Here is a 13,813-nt window from a genome sequence, read left to right as displayed (position 1 = left end):
CTGGGAGGCCGGGGAAGCGCTTTTTTTTTTTTTTTTGTTTCTTCCCTTTTCCTTTTTCGGCCCCAGCTGTGACAAGGGGAAAGGATGAGGGCCAGCCAGCCCCGTCCATCACGTAGGCGACCCTCTTCCAGGGGTCCCAGCGGGCCTGGCTCTGCCTCGGAATCCAGGCCCCAGGTGTTCCACGCTGAGCTTCTCTCTCCGGCTGCCCCCTCGCCGCGCAGCTCGAGGAGGGGCATCCACTCACCCCGGGCTTCCGAGGGACCGGGCACCTCCGCAGGGCTGAACTCGGACCCGAGGGGGCGACCGCCCAAAGCTTCCCCACCCTAAGCAACTGTCCCTCCCGCCTCCGGTCTTTCCGTCCCCTCCACCCCGGTCCGATCACCCGCCCTCCGGGACCGGCACTTACCCAACACCAGCCTGGCTACATCCGAGGGTAACAGCATGATCCGCGCTGCACAGGGAGCCGCCTGACGGGGCGAGAGTCAACTCAAAGCAAACACAGCGACAGCCCCGGCGTCGCCGCATCTCCCGGTTCCAGTGGCGGCACTGAACCCGCGGCAATTCGTCCCGCCTCTTTCGTGACACACCAACCAATCACTTCCGCGGGAGACAGAAAGGCGCCGAAATGAAACCCGCCTCCGTGCTCTGCCGAATTGTCGTCATTTCCGTCCCCCGGAGGGGCGGGGCTAGCGAGGACCCGGTGGCCGGGTGTGGGAGCGTCGGCCCCTGGGCGGAGCTCCCGGCGCGAGGTCGTTCGTCATTGGTGCGCCGCGCGCAGGCGCCTTTCCTCAGGCCGGGTGAATGTTTTGAGGGGGACGAATGTTTTGAGTCGGAGAGGGCGTGATCGCTGTGCGCACGCGCGCACCGTGCAGCGCCTCAGACGCCTTCCTTTGGGGACCCTCGCTTCACGAACTTGCTGCTTTTGAACCGGAAGCGCGAAGGCGTGCTTGGAGAACCAGCTGCGGGGTGCGTGGCCGCGGGAAAAGACGAAGCAACCTCGGTTTGCACTGGGAGACAAAATGCAACGGTAGGAGCGCGGAGCGAACTCCGGGGCTTCGGTGCGGGAAAAGTCTCCTCAGACCCCCCATCTTTACTCGGCTCCGGAATGGCCTTGGACGCCTCTCACCTCAGCTTGCCCGGCCGTCTGTGGTCTGCTCCCCCTGGCTGCGCACCCGGCTTGGAGTGAGCCTGAACCTTCCCTTGTGCGTGTCCCCTCTCCCCGTCTGTCGCCGGAAGGGTTCTGATATTTCCATTTAAGCTACAGGTTCGTAAAAAACAGAGGTTTGTGGTTCAGAGCGTGGGCTCGGGAATCAGTCTGAGTTCAATTTTTATTGTCAGCTGTGTGACCTGCGCTGTCTTCTGTGGGACGGTGCGTGGCAGCCCCCAAAGAGTTAACCGCCGGGCCCCTCGGTCCCCACCACCTGGCACGGATGATTAGCCAGCTACCTCTCAGGGCGACAACGTGAGAGGAGAGCGCCGCGTTAGCCGCGGAGGGACGGCTCTGGAAATTGAGCCTGATTACTGCGGGACTTCGCCGGATGTTAATTGTTCTGCACGGTGCTTGCGGAGCTTTCCGACCGGAGGAAACGCGTAGAGCGTAGGCTTCTGAAGGTCCAGAGCGAGCTCTGTTACTGAGTGTTACAGATTTTGCAGGTTTTCAGCCACAGGAGGGATAAGAACAAAAAGAGGAGGGGAAAAAGAGAGAGAGAACCATTCAAATAGACTTTTAAGAAGTTATCCTAAGGGAAAACGGTAATAGGATGGCCGTTACACTGAATATTTGGGCTATCGCCCCCCCCCCCCCCTCTCCCTGTGTGTGTGCAAGAGAGAGAGAGAGAAAGAGAGAGAGAGAGATATACTGGCATCATTTTCTCGTTTAGCATGGAGAAAGCAGCTTTGAGAGGTTAACCATCATGCTCCAGGGTGGATACCTGTTAACTGAGTGGACTTGCAGCGCACAGTACAAACCGTAGAGCCCAGTCTCTTGCAGCCCATGCTAGCTGTGAACTCACAGTCTTGCTGCCTGTCCTCCCCAGGCCTGGGAATTTCGAGGTGTGCTGCCATACTTGGCTGAGCCCTGTGCTCTTTGCACTAGCCGAGAACGGCATGCCAGAGGTGGGGTTACTTCTGGGAAGATGACATGTAATTGTCACTGTCAAGTTTGTGACTACATCCACTGGATTGAAAGCAAGCGTGAATTTGTCAGTTCCAGGGCTTTTGCTTAGGAGACTATTTCAGTTGACTGTTGGGAGTTGAAACTATGTTATCTGTTTTAGTAAATAGAGTTTGTTTACTTGATAGCTCTCCTATCTCCTTGACTAGCTTTGGTTCTGAAGCTAGCACAATCTGGCATCTTTCAGTTCCTTTCACAGGTACTCTTTTTTTCCGTCTTAGGGAGTTTTGGCTTCTCCAGTTTTCTTCCCTAGAATGTTCACTCTTTAGTTCTTGTAATTGGCACCAATTCAGATCTTGACATTATTAAACCTCCTTTGATACATGTTGCTATCAATTTATCTAAAATATAAACTGTTTTTTTTTTATTTTTGAAATAGGAGCTTTTTTTTTTTTTTTTTTTTTTTGGTTTTTCGAGACAGGGTTTCTCTGTGGCTTTGGAGCCTGTCCTGGAACTAGCTCTGTAGACCAGGCTGGTCTCGAACTCACAGAGATCCGCCTACCTCTGCCTCCGGAGTGCTGGGATTAAAGGCGTGTGCCACCATCGCCCGGCTGCAATAGGAGCTTTTATAGCGCAACCTGGTATTGAACTCACACTGAGGGTGACCTTAAACTGATCTTCCTGCCTCTGCCTCCTCACCGGGTGGTACTACATGCATATCACACTCTGTTCATTCTGTTGTTTTCTACTGTATTTTTTGCTTCTTTGAGGCATATGTTACAATTTGGAGCTATGCATTAATATTTTTGTTGTCATCATTTTCCCCAGATGTCTCCCAGAGGGGAGGCTTTGTGTCAGTGTAGTTCATTTATTTTCTTGCTGTCGCATACACATGCCTAACAAACACTGTATATGTGAAACAAATAGTTTGCACTATCAATAAATGTTTTCTCTTTATAGAGATAATACTGAACTGTTTCATTTTCTTCAAAATGTACTTAATTCTGCTATACAGAGCACACATTTGAGAAGAGCATAATTTTAATATATTCTAAGAAAATGTCCTATAGAAATGTTACAAAAAATTATTGCAGTTTTGATCATAGTCTGCCTCTGGATGTACAGTTAGGTTTATATGTATAGAGGTATTGTAGTGTAAAATAATTGCAGATTTATAGCATAGCCAGTTCTCAGCACCAAATAACCAAAATAAATGAAATTAATTGCGTATATTTATTTTTATTTACAGATGAGGATGTATGGTCTGAAATCTTAAACCATGAGTCTAGCACTTAACGATCTGCTCATTTGCTGCCGACAATTAGAACATGATAGAGCTACAGAAAGAAGGGTAATAAATTATTTGAATTTGTTTTTCCTAAAATAAATGTTTGATAGGTAACATGTAATTATTATTATATTCTTTTTTTTTAATTTTCAGAAAGAAGTGGAGAAATTTAAGCGTCTGATTCAGGATCCTGAAACAGTTCTAAATTTAGATAAGCATTCAGATTCCAAACAACAAAAATATTTGAATTGGGATGCTGTTTTCAGGTATCCTCTTTGATTTTGTTTTACTTTCTTTTTCTGTTTTGTGATCCCTTTTGATTTTCTTCATTGTGTGTTATATAGGAAGTTGGCACTTAGTTATCTAAGATAATTTTGAAAACTCATACAGAATATTGAAAGTTTCAAGTCATTTTTTCAACAAAATGATTTAGATATATGTCATTTAAGATCAAGAAAGAAGCTGGCCATCATGGAATTTCTGTAATACTGTATTTTTGAGGAAGGAGGTGTATGAGTTCCAGTCTTAACTGGTCTGCTTAGCAAGACCCTGTCTCAAAGAAAACAAAGAACTGATTAAGAATTCTTTTCACTTTGACTAGTTTATACGGATTTGTTCCAAATTAGATTTATAAGTAGTAATAACTGGGCAGTAGTGGTACACGCCCGCCTTTAGTCCCAGCACTCTGGAGGCAGAGGCAGGCATATCTCTGAGTTCGAGGCCAGACTGGTCAACAGAATGAGTTCTAGGACAGCCAGGACTATATCACAAAAACAAAACAAAAAAACAGAAAGAAAACAAAAAAGTAACTTATAATATTTGTTTATCATTTTGATTGTTGCTGATTATAAGTATTTGGCATGTGCTAAATTATACTAAAGCAAATGAAGTAAATATTGGAATACTTTCACATTAGCGGAGTTTAAAAATACTTGTTTGTGGCATAGTTTATACATTTTTATATTGAAACTTCATTTTTTTTCCTTAAAAACATATTTATTTATTTGTTTTTATGTACTAGTGCTCTGTCTGCGTGTATGCCTGCATGACAGAAGAGGTTATCAGATCTCATTACAGACGGTTGTGAGCCACCATGTGGTTGCTGGGAATTGAACCCAGGACCTCCGGAAGATCTAGTATTCTTAACCACTAAGACATCTCTCCATCCCTAAAACTTTATTTTCAACCGCAAATTTATATATAACTAGAAATAGATATTGTGAGACTTTTTGGGGGAAAGTTTTTGAAAAAAAAATTGAGAACATTTTTGTGTATGTATGTATGCACGCACACGCGCACGTGTGTCTTTATCAAGTATATGCAGGTTCCTAGGAGTCAAAAGTGGACATTGGATACCCTTGAGCTGGAGTTGAAGTAGGTTGTAATCTGTTTGGCATGGGTGCTGGGAACTGAATTCTAGTCCTTTGGAAGAACAGTAAGCACTCTTAACCACTGAGCCATCTCTGCAGCCCCCTAAATGTGTTTTAAATTTATGTAGATATCTGAAGCTGGTATGGTGGTATAATACCTGTAATCTTGGCTCTTGGGAAGTTGATAGAGGAAGATAATGAGTTCAGTTCATTACAAATTAAATAAATAATTGCAGTAAAGAAAGGTTCACATTTCTTTATAGACTATTATATTGTCTTAGAATACTTCTAACAGATAAACTTATTTATCTATTCATTTATTTATTTATTTGGGGGACAGGGTTTCTCTGTGTAGCCTTGGTTATCCTAGAACTTGATCTTTAGACCAGCTGACCTCAAACCCAAAGATCTTCCTGCCTCTGCCTCTAGAGTGTTCCCAGTTGATAATTCCTCTCTTGATTGATACTAAACTGTTTCAATTCTAAATGCATATGATATGGAAAAATGCATGCTTCCTTGTTGAGCATTTAATTTATTTGCAACTTTATAAATATAGTTATTTGTTTTTTATATGCTGATTAGATAGGCCATATTTGTACCTAATAATCTTGGCCAGCTTTCAATATCTTCTAGCCAGTCTTCATTTAAAGACCAGAAATATTACTAGCTGCTTGTAATGTAAGGAAAGTTGAAGTCCTCAGTAGCATTCTGAGCAAGTAGGTGAGGTGACAGACAACCGTGCAGCTTACAGGCTTAAAAGCTTTGCAAGCCAGGCTTTATATTGATTTTGCACCTTGTTAGACCTTGGAAAAGATAGTTTCATGTAACTAGTACAACACTGTGGTATAAATGATGTTTTGGGGGAAGGCATACAGGAGACTTTTGAATGATAAAACTATAAGTGTTAATGAGATATGCATTTTTTCTTCCAGGTTCCTACAGAATTATATTAAAAAAGAAACAGAATGTCTGAGAACAGCAAAATCAAATGTATCAGCCTCCACACAGACTTCCAGACAGAAAAAGATGCAAGAGATCAGCAGTTTAGTCAGATACTTCATCAAATGTGCAAATAAGAGTAAGCAACATTATGTATTACACACAGTCAGGAGTTAACATAGCATAAATCGGATTTTAATAAAGTACTGTAAAAATTTAGTACTGACTGAAATCCCTAGCACATACTGATTCTTAGTACTGTTGTACCAAAATTGGGGGGAATTTAGCATAAAATCTTTAATCTCCAAAATGGAAAGATCAAAATTATTTCTTTAATTCCCCTCTGTATTTAGATGTCAGCAGAAGTGTTGTCTTAAAGATTCAGTAAGCGTTTTGAAGCTGAGCAGTTTCAAAGGTGTAAGAGCCTGGTAGGGTAGTGAGATGGCTGGGCACCTCAGTGTGAGTCCCACAACCAAGCTGTCCTCTGACCACCACACATGTATATGACAGGGGTGTTTTAGTACATGTGTGAGCCATGTGCACACACACAAAGTAAATAATGAAAAATAAAATATAAAAATAAAAATTTTAAGGATTTTTTTAAAAAAAATCTGTCTCTATTACTGCTTCTTAATAAGTCTTAATTTCTCAGACTTATCTATTTATGTATATGGGTATTTTGTCTGCATATGTGTAAGTGTACCATATGATATGTTCCTAGTACTTGTAGATAGAAGAATCTTCTGGAACTGGAGTTCTGGATGGTTATAAACTACCATGTACATGCTGGGAACCAAATCTAAGTCCTCTGCAAGAACATTAGATGTTCTCCATTGAGCTATCACTTTAACCCCTACAAATTCTTAAGTGATATACAGAAAACCTGGTAATTATTTCAGATGATAACACTTGATATATTTGAAAATAGTCATAGAATTCCCATGTTCTTTTTTTCTAAGGTAAATGTACCCAATTCTTCCAGCTCATGTGAACTTGTTTTTATTTTACTCTCTTTCATATTCTTTGGTTTGTTATTTCTCTCAAAAAAGGTGGAACTCGACTTTGTAGTATAATCTAACTGACATAGTCTACAGCATATTTGTTTCAAGTTTGTTTTGTGAAACAAGGTCTTTCACTTTAGCTTAGATTTGTGATTCTGCTGTCTCAGATCTTCCTTGTGCTGTCTGTGATTGCAGATATGTGCCCCCATGATGCATTTATTTATTTGTGTGTGTTTGTGTTCATGCCTATAAGTGATGGGTGCACCCAAGTGTTCTGAGGACAACTTCAGCTGTCACTCCTTTGGTGCCATCCACCTGTGTTTTCTTACAGAGTTTCTTGTTGGCCCGGAGGCTGCCAATAAGTTAGACTTGCTGACCAACAAGCTGCAGGGATCTTCCTGTCTGTCTTCCTCATGCAAAGATTACATGTGCATGCCACCATGCCCAACTTTTTGGTGTGTGGTCTGGGAAATGAAACATAGGTCTCTATTCCTGTAATCAAGCACTTTACTAACTAAGCAATTGCTCCAGAATTTATTCATTCTGAGATAACGCTAGCATTCTTGTAGTCAAAATACAGTTGTATATTGTGCTGTCATTTAAAGAATAAAGGTCAAGTCCTTTTTTTGTGTGCATGTCACTGATAAACCTCATATCTTTCATCTTGAACTTACGTATAGTTAAGTGTGTGTGTGTAGATGCATATATGGTACTGGGTGCTAAGCCTGAGGTCTTGTTTGTGCTAGATCAGCTCCCCATCGCTGAGCAGTATCTCTAGTGCATACAGTTGATATTCTGAAGGATTGATTTTTAAAAACTTCACTACATTTTCTTTATTTTGTATACATGTATATGCATTTGCCATGATGTGTTCATGGATGTCAGAGGACAACTTGTAGGTGTTGGTGCTCTCCTTATACCATATTGTCCTGGGGATTGGACTCAGATCTTCAGGCTTGGCAGTAAGCACCTCACCAGAGGAACTGACTTACTACGTCAAGAATGACATTTTTTGAAGCAGAAATGCAGGATCATCATAAGCTTTTGCAAAGAAATAGGTTTTACATAGCACTGAAAACTAGAACAAATATCATTTGTTGAGAGATCTCAGACTTTGTACACTTTGTAATAGCAACTTTAGGCTAAAATGAGGCGAATCCATGGTGTAGCATGATGGCTCAGCAAGTAAAAGGTACCTGCTGCCAGGCCTGACAACCTGTGTTCAGTCTCTAGGAAGTTGGAAGGAGAGAACTGACTCTCACAAGTTGTCTTCAGACTCCTATGTTCATGAGTTACAGATATGCACCACCATACCTGACTTAAAGTTTTTACTCTTGTTTCTTAATTTTAAGACAGGGTCTTGTTAGGTGGTGGTGGCGCATGCCTTTAATCCCAGCACTCAGGAAACAGAAGCAGGCAGATATCTGAGTTTGAGAACAGCCTGGTCTACAAGAGCTAGTTCCAGGACAGGCTCTGAGCTACAGAGAAACCCTGACTCCAAAACAAAACAGACAGGGTCTCTATGTGGCTCAGGGTGTTCTTAAACTTTTTTTTTTTAATTAACGTTGTTTTCATTTATTTTACATACCAACCAGTTTTCCCTCCCTCCTCTTTTCCTGTTTCCTCCACAACTCTCATTTATCCCTTTCTCATCCACTCCTCCTCCATTCAGAAAGGGGCAGGCCTCCAGCAGCTTGAATAAAGCTTGGCACATCAAGTCGAAGTCAGACCAAGGTCCTCCCCCTGCATCAAGGCTGTGAGTTAATTCAGCTTGGGGAACAGGTTCCCAAAAGCCAGCTAAGCGCCAGGGACAGGTCCTCACTGCTGGGAGCCTTATGAACAAATCAGGCTACACAACTGTCACACACATGCAGAGGGCCTAGGCCGGTCCCATGCAGGCTCCCTAACTGTTGGTCCAGTGTCCATGTGCTCTCATGAACTCAGGTTAATTGTCTCTGTGGGTTCCCCCATCATGACCTTGACCCCTCTGACTCATACGATCTCCTCTTTCCCTTTCTTCAGGAGGACTCCTAGAGCTTTGCCCTGTGCTTGGCTGTGGATCTCTGCATCTGCTTCTATCAGTTACTGGATAAAGGCTCTCTGATGACTATTAGTGAAGTTACCAGTCTGATTTCAGTAGATGGCCATGGTGTTCAGGCATTCTCTCCACTATTGCTAGGAGTCTTAGCTGGGTCATCTAAATACCGAATAGAAAATGGAGTACAGCTCTAAGCAGAGAATTCCCAACAGAAAAATCTCAAATGGCTGAAATACACTTAAAGAATTGTTCAGCATCCTTAGTCATCAGGGAAATGCAAATTAAAATAACTGTGAAATACCAACTGACACCTGTCAGAATGGCTAAGATCAAAATCACTGATGACAGCTTATGTTGGAGAGAGTGTTCTTAAACTTACTGTGTAGTCAAGAATGACACCTTGACCTTCCTAATCATGCCTTTACCTGGGGCCACTGAGATTATTGGTGTATAATACTGTGTCTTGTTTAAATTGTTTTTAAATGTAATTTTGTGACTCTTGAGATTATACATCTAGATGTGGGAAAGATGATTCTGGTTAAGGGCATTGGCTACTTTTCCAGAAGACTTGGATTTACCCACATGGGAGCTCCCAACCACCTATAGCTCCAATTCTAGGGGATCTGGTGTCAGGTCATCTTCTGGCCTCTGGCACTGCACGCATGTGGTTCATATATACATACATGCAGGCAAAACACCTGTTCAAATATAAATAATAAAATTTTAGAAAAGGTGTCTGCTTTAAGTGCCCGTTTTAAAAGAATATTTGTCTTATTAGCACTGAATTTTTAGAATCTAAAATGTGTTGCTAAGAATTCAGCCTTTTCTATGTGTGTGTCACTTGTATGCTGTTAGATTCCATGAAAGTCATCGTGCTTTTTAGAGTAAATAGGCTATTTCTAGTTAGAATAATCCAAGATTATTTTAATAAATTTATTCATAAATATGCTCAGATACTTATAAGTCTAATGCCAGGAATTGTGAATCGTTAAGTATAAGAATTAATCTTTATTTTTGCTGTATCTTTATGAATTGTCAAATTTAATCTTCAGTGGGGCCATATAGAAAAAAAATTTTGTTTTAACTTTCTGGGCCATATATCTGTACTCATTTCTTGTCATTTATAGTAGTAAATGCATGAATATGTTTGTGTTCCAGTAAATTTTTTTTTTTTTAAATATTTATTTATTTATTATGTATACAACATTCTGTCTGTGTGTATGCCTGCAGTCCAGAAGAGGGCACCAGACCCCATTACAGATGGTTGTGAGCCACCATGTGGTTGCTGGGAATTGAACTCAGGACCTTTGGAAGAGCAGGCAATGCTCTTAACTTCTGAGCCATCTCTCCAGCCCTCCAGTAAATTTTTTTTAACAAAATAGCCAACCAGTTGAATTTTACTCAGGGACTATAGAATTTACTAATCCCTGTTATAGGAGAAAGTGAATTGAGAGCAATTTCATGAATGGAATCATTTTAAAAAGTTGGCATTCCAAGGTTTTTTTTACTTTTAATATCTTTATGTTTTTACCTTTTCATTTTATTTTTAAATAGGAGCACCCAGGCTAAAATGTCAAGACCTCTTGAATTATGTCATGGATACAGTGAAAGATTCATCTAATGGAGTAACTTATGGATCTGATTGTAGCAACATACTACTCAAAGACATTCTTTCTGTGAGGAAATACTGGTGTGAAATATCTCAGCAACAGTGGCTAGGTATGTTTTGAAGGCTGTGATTATTTTCTCTTATAAGATAAAATTTTAATAGTAAAAGCATTATACAACCTACACATGACTCACAGTTTAACATTACATTGATGAAATTATATCATTACAGTATCAGTTCCTTAATTCTTTTCTTCTTCAAGATAACATCTTAAAAAAAAGAAAAAAAAAGATAACATCTTGCTACATATCATGTTCTTGCCTTTAACTTGCAATCCTCCTGCCTTGGTCTCTCAAGAGCTAGGATTATAGACAGGTATGCACTACCATGTTCAGTTCTCAATTTTTATTTATAATATACTTTTAAAATTATGAAGTCACGTATAGTTTATAGTAGATGCTTACTACCAGAACTGGAATTGCAGATTTCAAAGATTACTGCTCTGTTTTTAACTATTCAGCAATCCAATTATTGAATAAAGTCCAGTCAACTAAAAATTACCATGCCATTTGTTTCAATACACATACGTGCACATACAGTGTGTACACACAACAGTGACATCTCAACTGGACCATAAATAATGGAGAAAGGAGAAAACCAAAAGAGGAAGAGATGTTACAGAAGTTGAAAGCTAGAGTTCTGCCTGGGCGGTGGAGGTGCATGCCTTTAATACTACCACTCGGAAGGCCAGCCTGGTCTACAGAGTGAATTTCAGGACAGTTAGGGCTGTTACACAGAGAAACCCTGTCTCAACAAAAAAACCAAAAGAAGAAAAGAAAGAAAAAGGAAAAAGGAAATCAAGTATTCTGAGTTCAAAGGGATGTGGTGGATGGTGGACACTTTAAATGATACAGAAAGGATGAAGTGTATAAGTATTTATTGGATTGGGCAGAGATATTAGGTAACTGACCAGGCAATGAAAATCAAATGCATTAGAATATCTTACCCATTGACTTACTTGACATGCAAAGTGCTATTTTTTAATTTCTATTTCCAGATTGTTCAGTGATGTGATAATGATTGTTTTTTTTTTATTTCCGATATCCTTGTTTTAGCACTTGAGAAAGATATTAAACCCTGATTCCAAATCACTGATCATATAAGTTTTCCTACCATTGTGATGCTATGCGACTTGAGGCCTTACCAGAGTCAAGCCCGTTTGTACAGCATTTCAGCATTGTATTGTAGTCCAGGCTGCTAAGCAAAAGTAGCAGGTCTGAAAGGTTTATATCATTTAGTTCATTTGCAAGTGACAGGATTACTCGTGTATAATGTCTCAAGAAATTTACACTTGATAATATTTGAGGTTTTTTTTCAACTTCAGAAACGAATTTCTCATATATAATTTTACTATCTACTTTGATTTTTTTGTTACTGGATTCATGGAGAAATTATATACATCTGAATACGTATATATCACTCCTTTTGAAGAAGCAGGATTCTGCTCTTCTGAGACGTCTAGAAATGTCTTTGCCATCCTTTATATCCCCTCCTGCAGAGCATGATGGATTCTGTTATCATTTGAATCATTTCCAAGTAACGTGTGTCTTGAAGTCTGTGCTTTAATGAGAAGCAGTTGCAGTTTTGTCTTTTGCTATTTCGTCTCACCTAATCTGTCAATAAAAGAGAAAATTATTTAAAAGAATACCTCTTCTATATGTAGAAGCGTTTTTACCATTGAGTAGCTATTTCATGCAATGAAAATATGTTGGCATAATTGATATAATTCTATCAACTCTTATTTTGAAGTTTGATTGAAATACTTTTTTTTTTTTTTGATTTTTGAGACAGGGTTTCTCGGTAACTTTTTGGTTCCTGTCCTGGAACTAGCTCTTGTAGACCAGGCTGGCCTCGAACTCACAGAGATCCGCCTGCCTCTGCCTCCCGAGTGCTGGGATTAAAGGCATGCGCCACCACCGCCCAGCTTGATTGAAATACTTTATTGCAATATAATATTTAAATTATTTATATTGGCCTTATATCTTGTACGATACCCAATTTTAAGCCATTTATCCATTTCTCCAAAATCTGACATAAACAATTGAAAAGGAAGATACAAATAGTTGTTATACTTTCTGTTTATTACTGTCTCTTTATCTTCTAATAAGAATAAAGTTGTAAGCCACTAGCTTATTTTTTATTATTATATTTGGGATAATTCTCAGTTGATTTTACTTTTCTGCATGTCTCTGACAGAGATACTGGCTGCTTTTTTTTTTTTTTTGTCCAGACTACTATTTTTTAAGGGTGTATTGATTGTATAGTGAATAACTTGGGAGGTAGAGTCAGTGGCTTCCTTCATACAAAGAATGGTTTTGCTTTTAACCCATTTGTTTATAAAAGTGCTATTTTCATGTGGATCAGATGTTCCTCTTCCTGATGCTATTGAGGTTTGGGAAACTAATGCAGAGATGGAAGTATTCTGCCTGCTGTTACTGCTGTGAGGAGTAAACTTTTCTTTTTCTTTGAGTAAGAAGCTCATATCCTTTGACAAAAAGCATGAAACTTTTATACTGTTGGTTAATTACAAGCAGAGTGATTGTAATTACAGTGAGAGTAATGCAAGGCCATTCATAAATGGTAATATATTTAAAGAACATCATTGATAGGACACCAAGACTCTGTCAAAGACTTTGTTAAACCTAGATAAAGGAATGTGGTCATGGAGAAGTTAGGTAGCTTATCTGAGGTTTAGTTGTTAAAACAGATTCCCACACACCGTGTTACTTATGTTCCTATTTTAAGTATAATATCTAAACATTTATGGAGTATTTGTTAAATTCAGATAATCTTTAATGCTCTTGCCTATGGAGAATTATGGCATACTTAAGTTGAATTGTGATGTTGAATATACTTTAAAATAATTAGCTAATACTTTTCTCCCCCAATTTTTAGAATTGTTCTCTGTGTACTTCAAGTTGTATCTCAGACCGTCACAAGAGATGAATAGAGTTTTAGTGGCTAGAATAATTCATGCTGTCACTGGAGGATGCTGTTCACAGACTGACGGATTACCTTCACAGTTTTTAGATTTTTTTTCCAAGGCTGTTCAGTATGCAAGGTAATCTAATCACTGTGTTTTCATATTGTACCAAACTGTGTTAGATCTTCTTGCCATCACCATGTTTTAGATATAGTGGCTAAAATATACTACTTTTTAAACAGTGGTTATTTCAGTTGCTCAGATTTGTGATGTAAAATATGGTAATAGATATACAGTATGTAATGATCAAATCAGGATATTTCTATTTTTTTGACCATAGAATTCAAATGTGGTATTTCATTTTTTATATGCACTTGACCTCTATTTCACATCCTACATGAAAAACAAAAACAAACCTAAAACCTTAAAATAGACCAAAGCTTTATTTGTAACTTAGAAACTTGAGGAAAGC

The 13,813-nt window shown here is 39.7% G+C and overlaps 2 protein-coding genes across 5 annotated transcripts in view; one reads left to right on the top strand and one right to left on the bottom strand.

The window, feature by feature from the left end:
* Positions 1–553, bottom strand: part of LOC121438242 (protein NPAT) — a 40,261-nt gene extending 39,708 nt beyond the window's left edge. For all 3 annotated transcript variants that reach the window (XM_041638434.1, XM_041638435.1, XM_041638436.1), the window contains exon 1: positions 407–553. In XM_041638434.1, coding sequence (XP_041494368.1) covers positions 407–443 — 37 coding nt within the window. In that variant the 5' untranslated portion in view covers positions 444–553. The remainder of the gene's footprint in view (positions 1–406) is intronic.
* Positions 554–952: 399 nt separating this feature from the next.
* The window catches only part of Atm (ATM serine/threonine kinase), a 106,240-nt gene continuing 93,379 nt past the window's right edge, over positions 953–13,813 (top strand). The window contains exons 1-6 of one of the 2 annotated variants that reach the window (XM_041638438.1): positions 953–1,264; positions 3,363–3,464; positions 3,555–3,667; positions 5,704–5,849; positions 10,304–10,468; positions 13,314–13,479. In XM_041638438.1, coding sequence (XP_041494372.1) covers positions 3,393–3,464; positions 3,555–3,667; positions 5,704–5,849; positions 10,304–10,468; positions 13,314–13,479 — 662 coding nt within the window. In that variant the 5' untranslated portion in view covers positions 953–1,264; positions 3,363–3,392. Of the gene's footprint in view, positions 1,265–3,362; positions 3,465–3,554; positions 3,668–5,703; positions 5,850–7,042; positions 7,264–10,303; positions 10,469–13,313; positions 13,480–13,813 lie in introns of those variants that run through there. The other variant, XM_041638437.1, reaches the window with a different exon arrangement.

Source organism: Microtus oregoni, unplaced genomic scaffold, assembly GCF_018167655.1.
Source record: "Microtus oregoni isolate MIOR12 unplaced genomic scaffold, Mior012 000055F_ref0000237, whole genome shotgun sequence".
Lineage (NCBI taxonomy): Eukaryota > Metazoa > Chordata > Mammalia > Rodentia > Cricetidae > Microtus > Microtus oregoni.
Note: the sequence above shows the minus strand (reverse complement) of the source record. Positions and strands in the feature narration are given on the sequence as shown.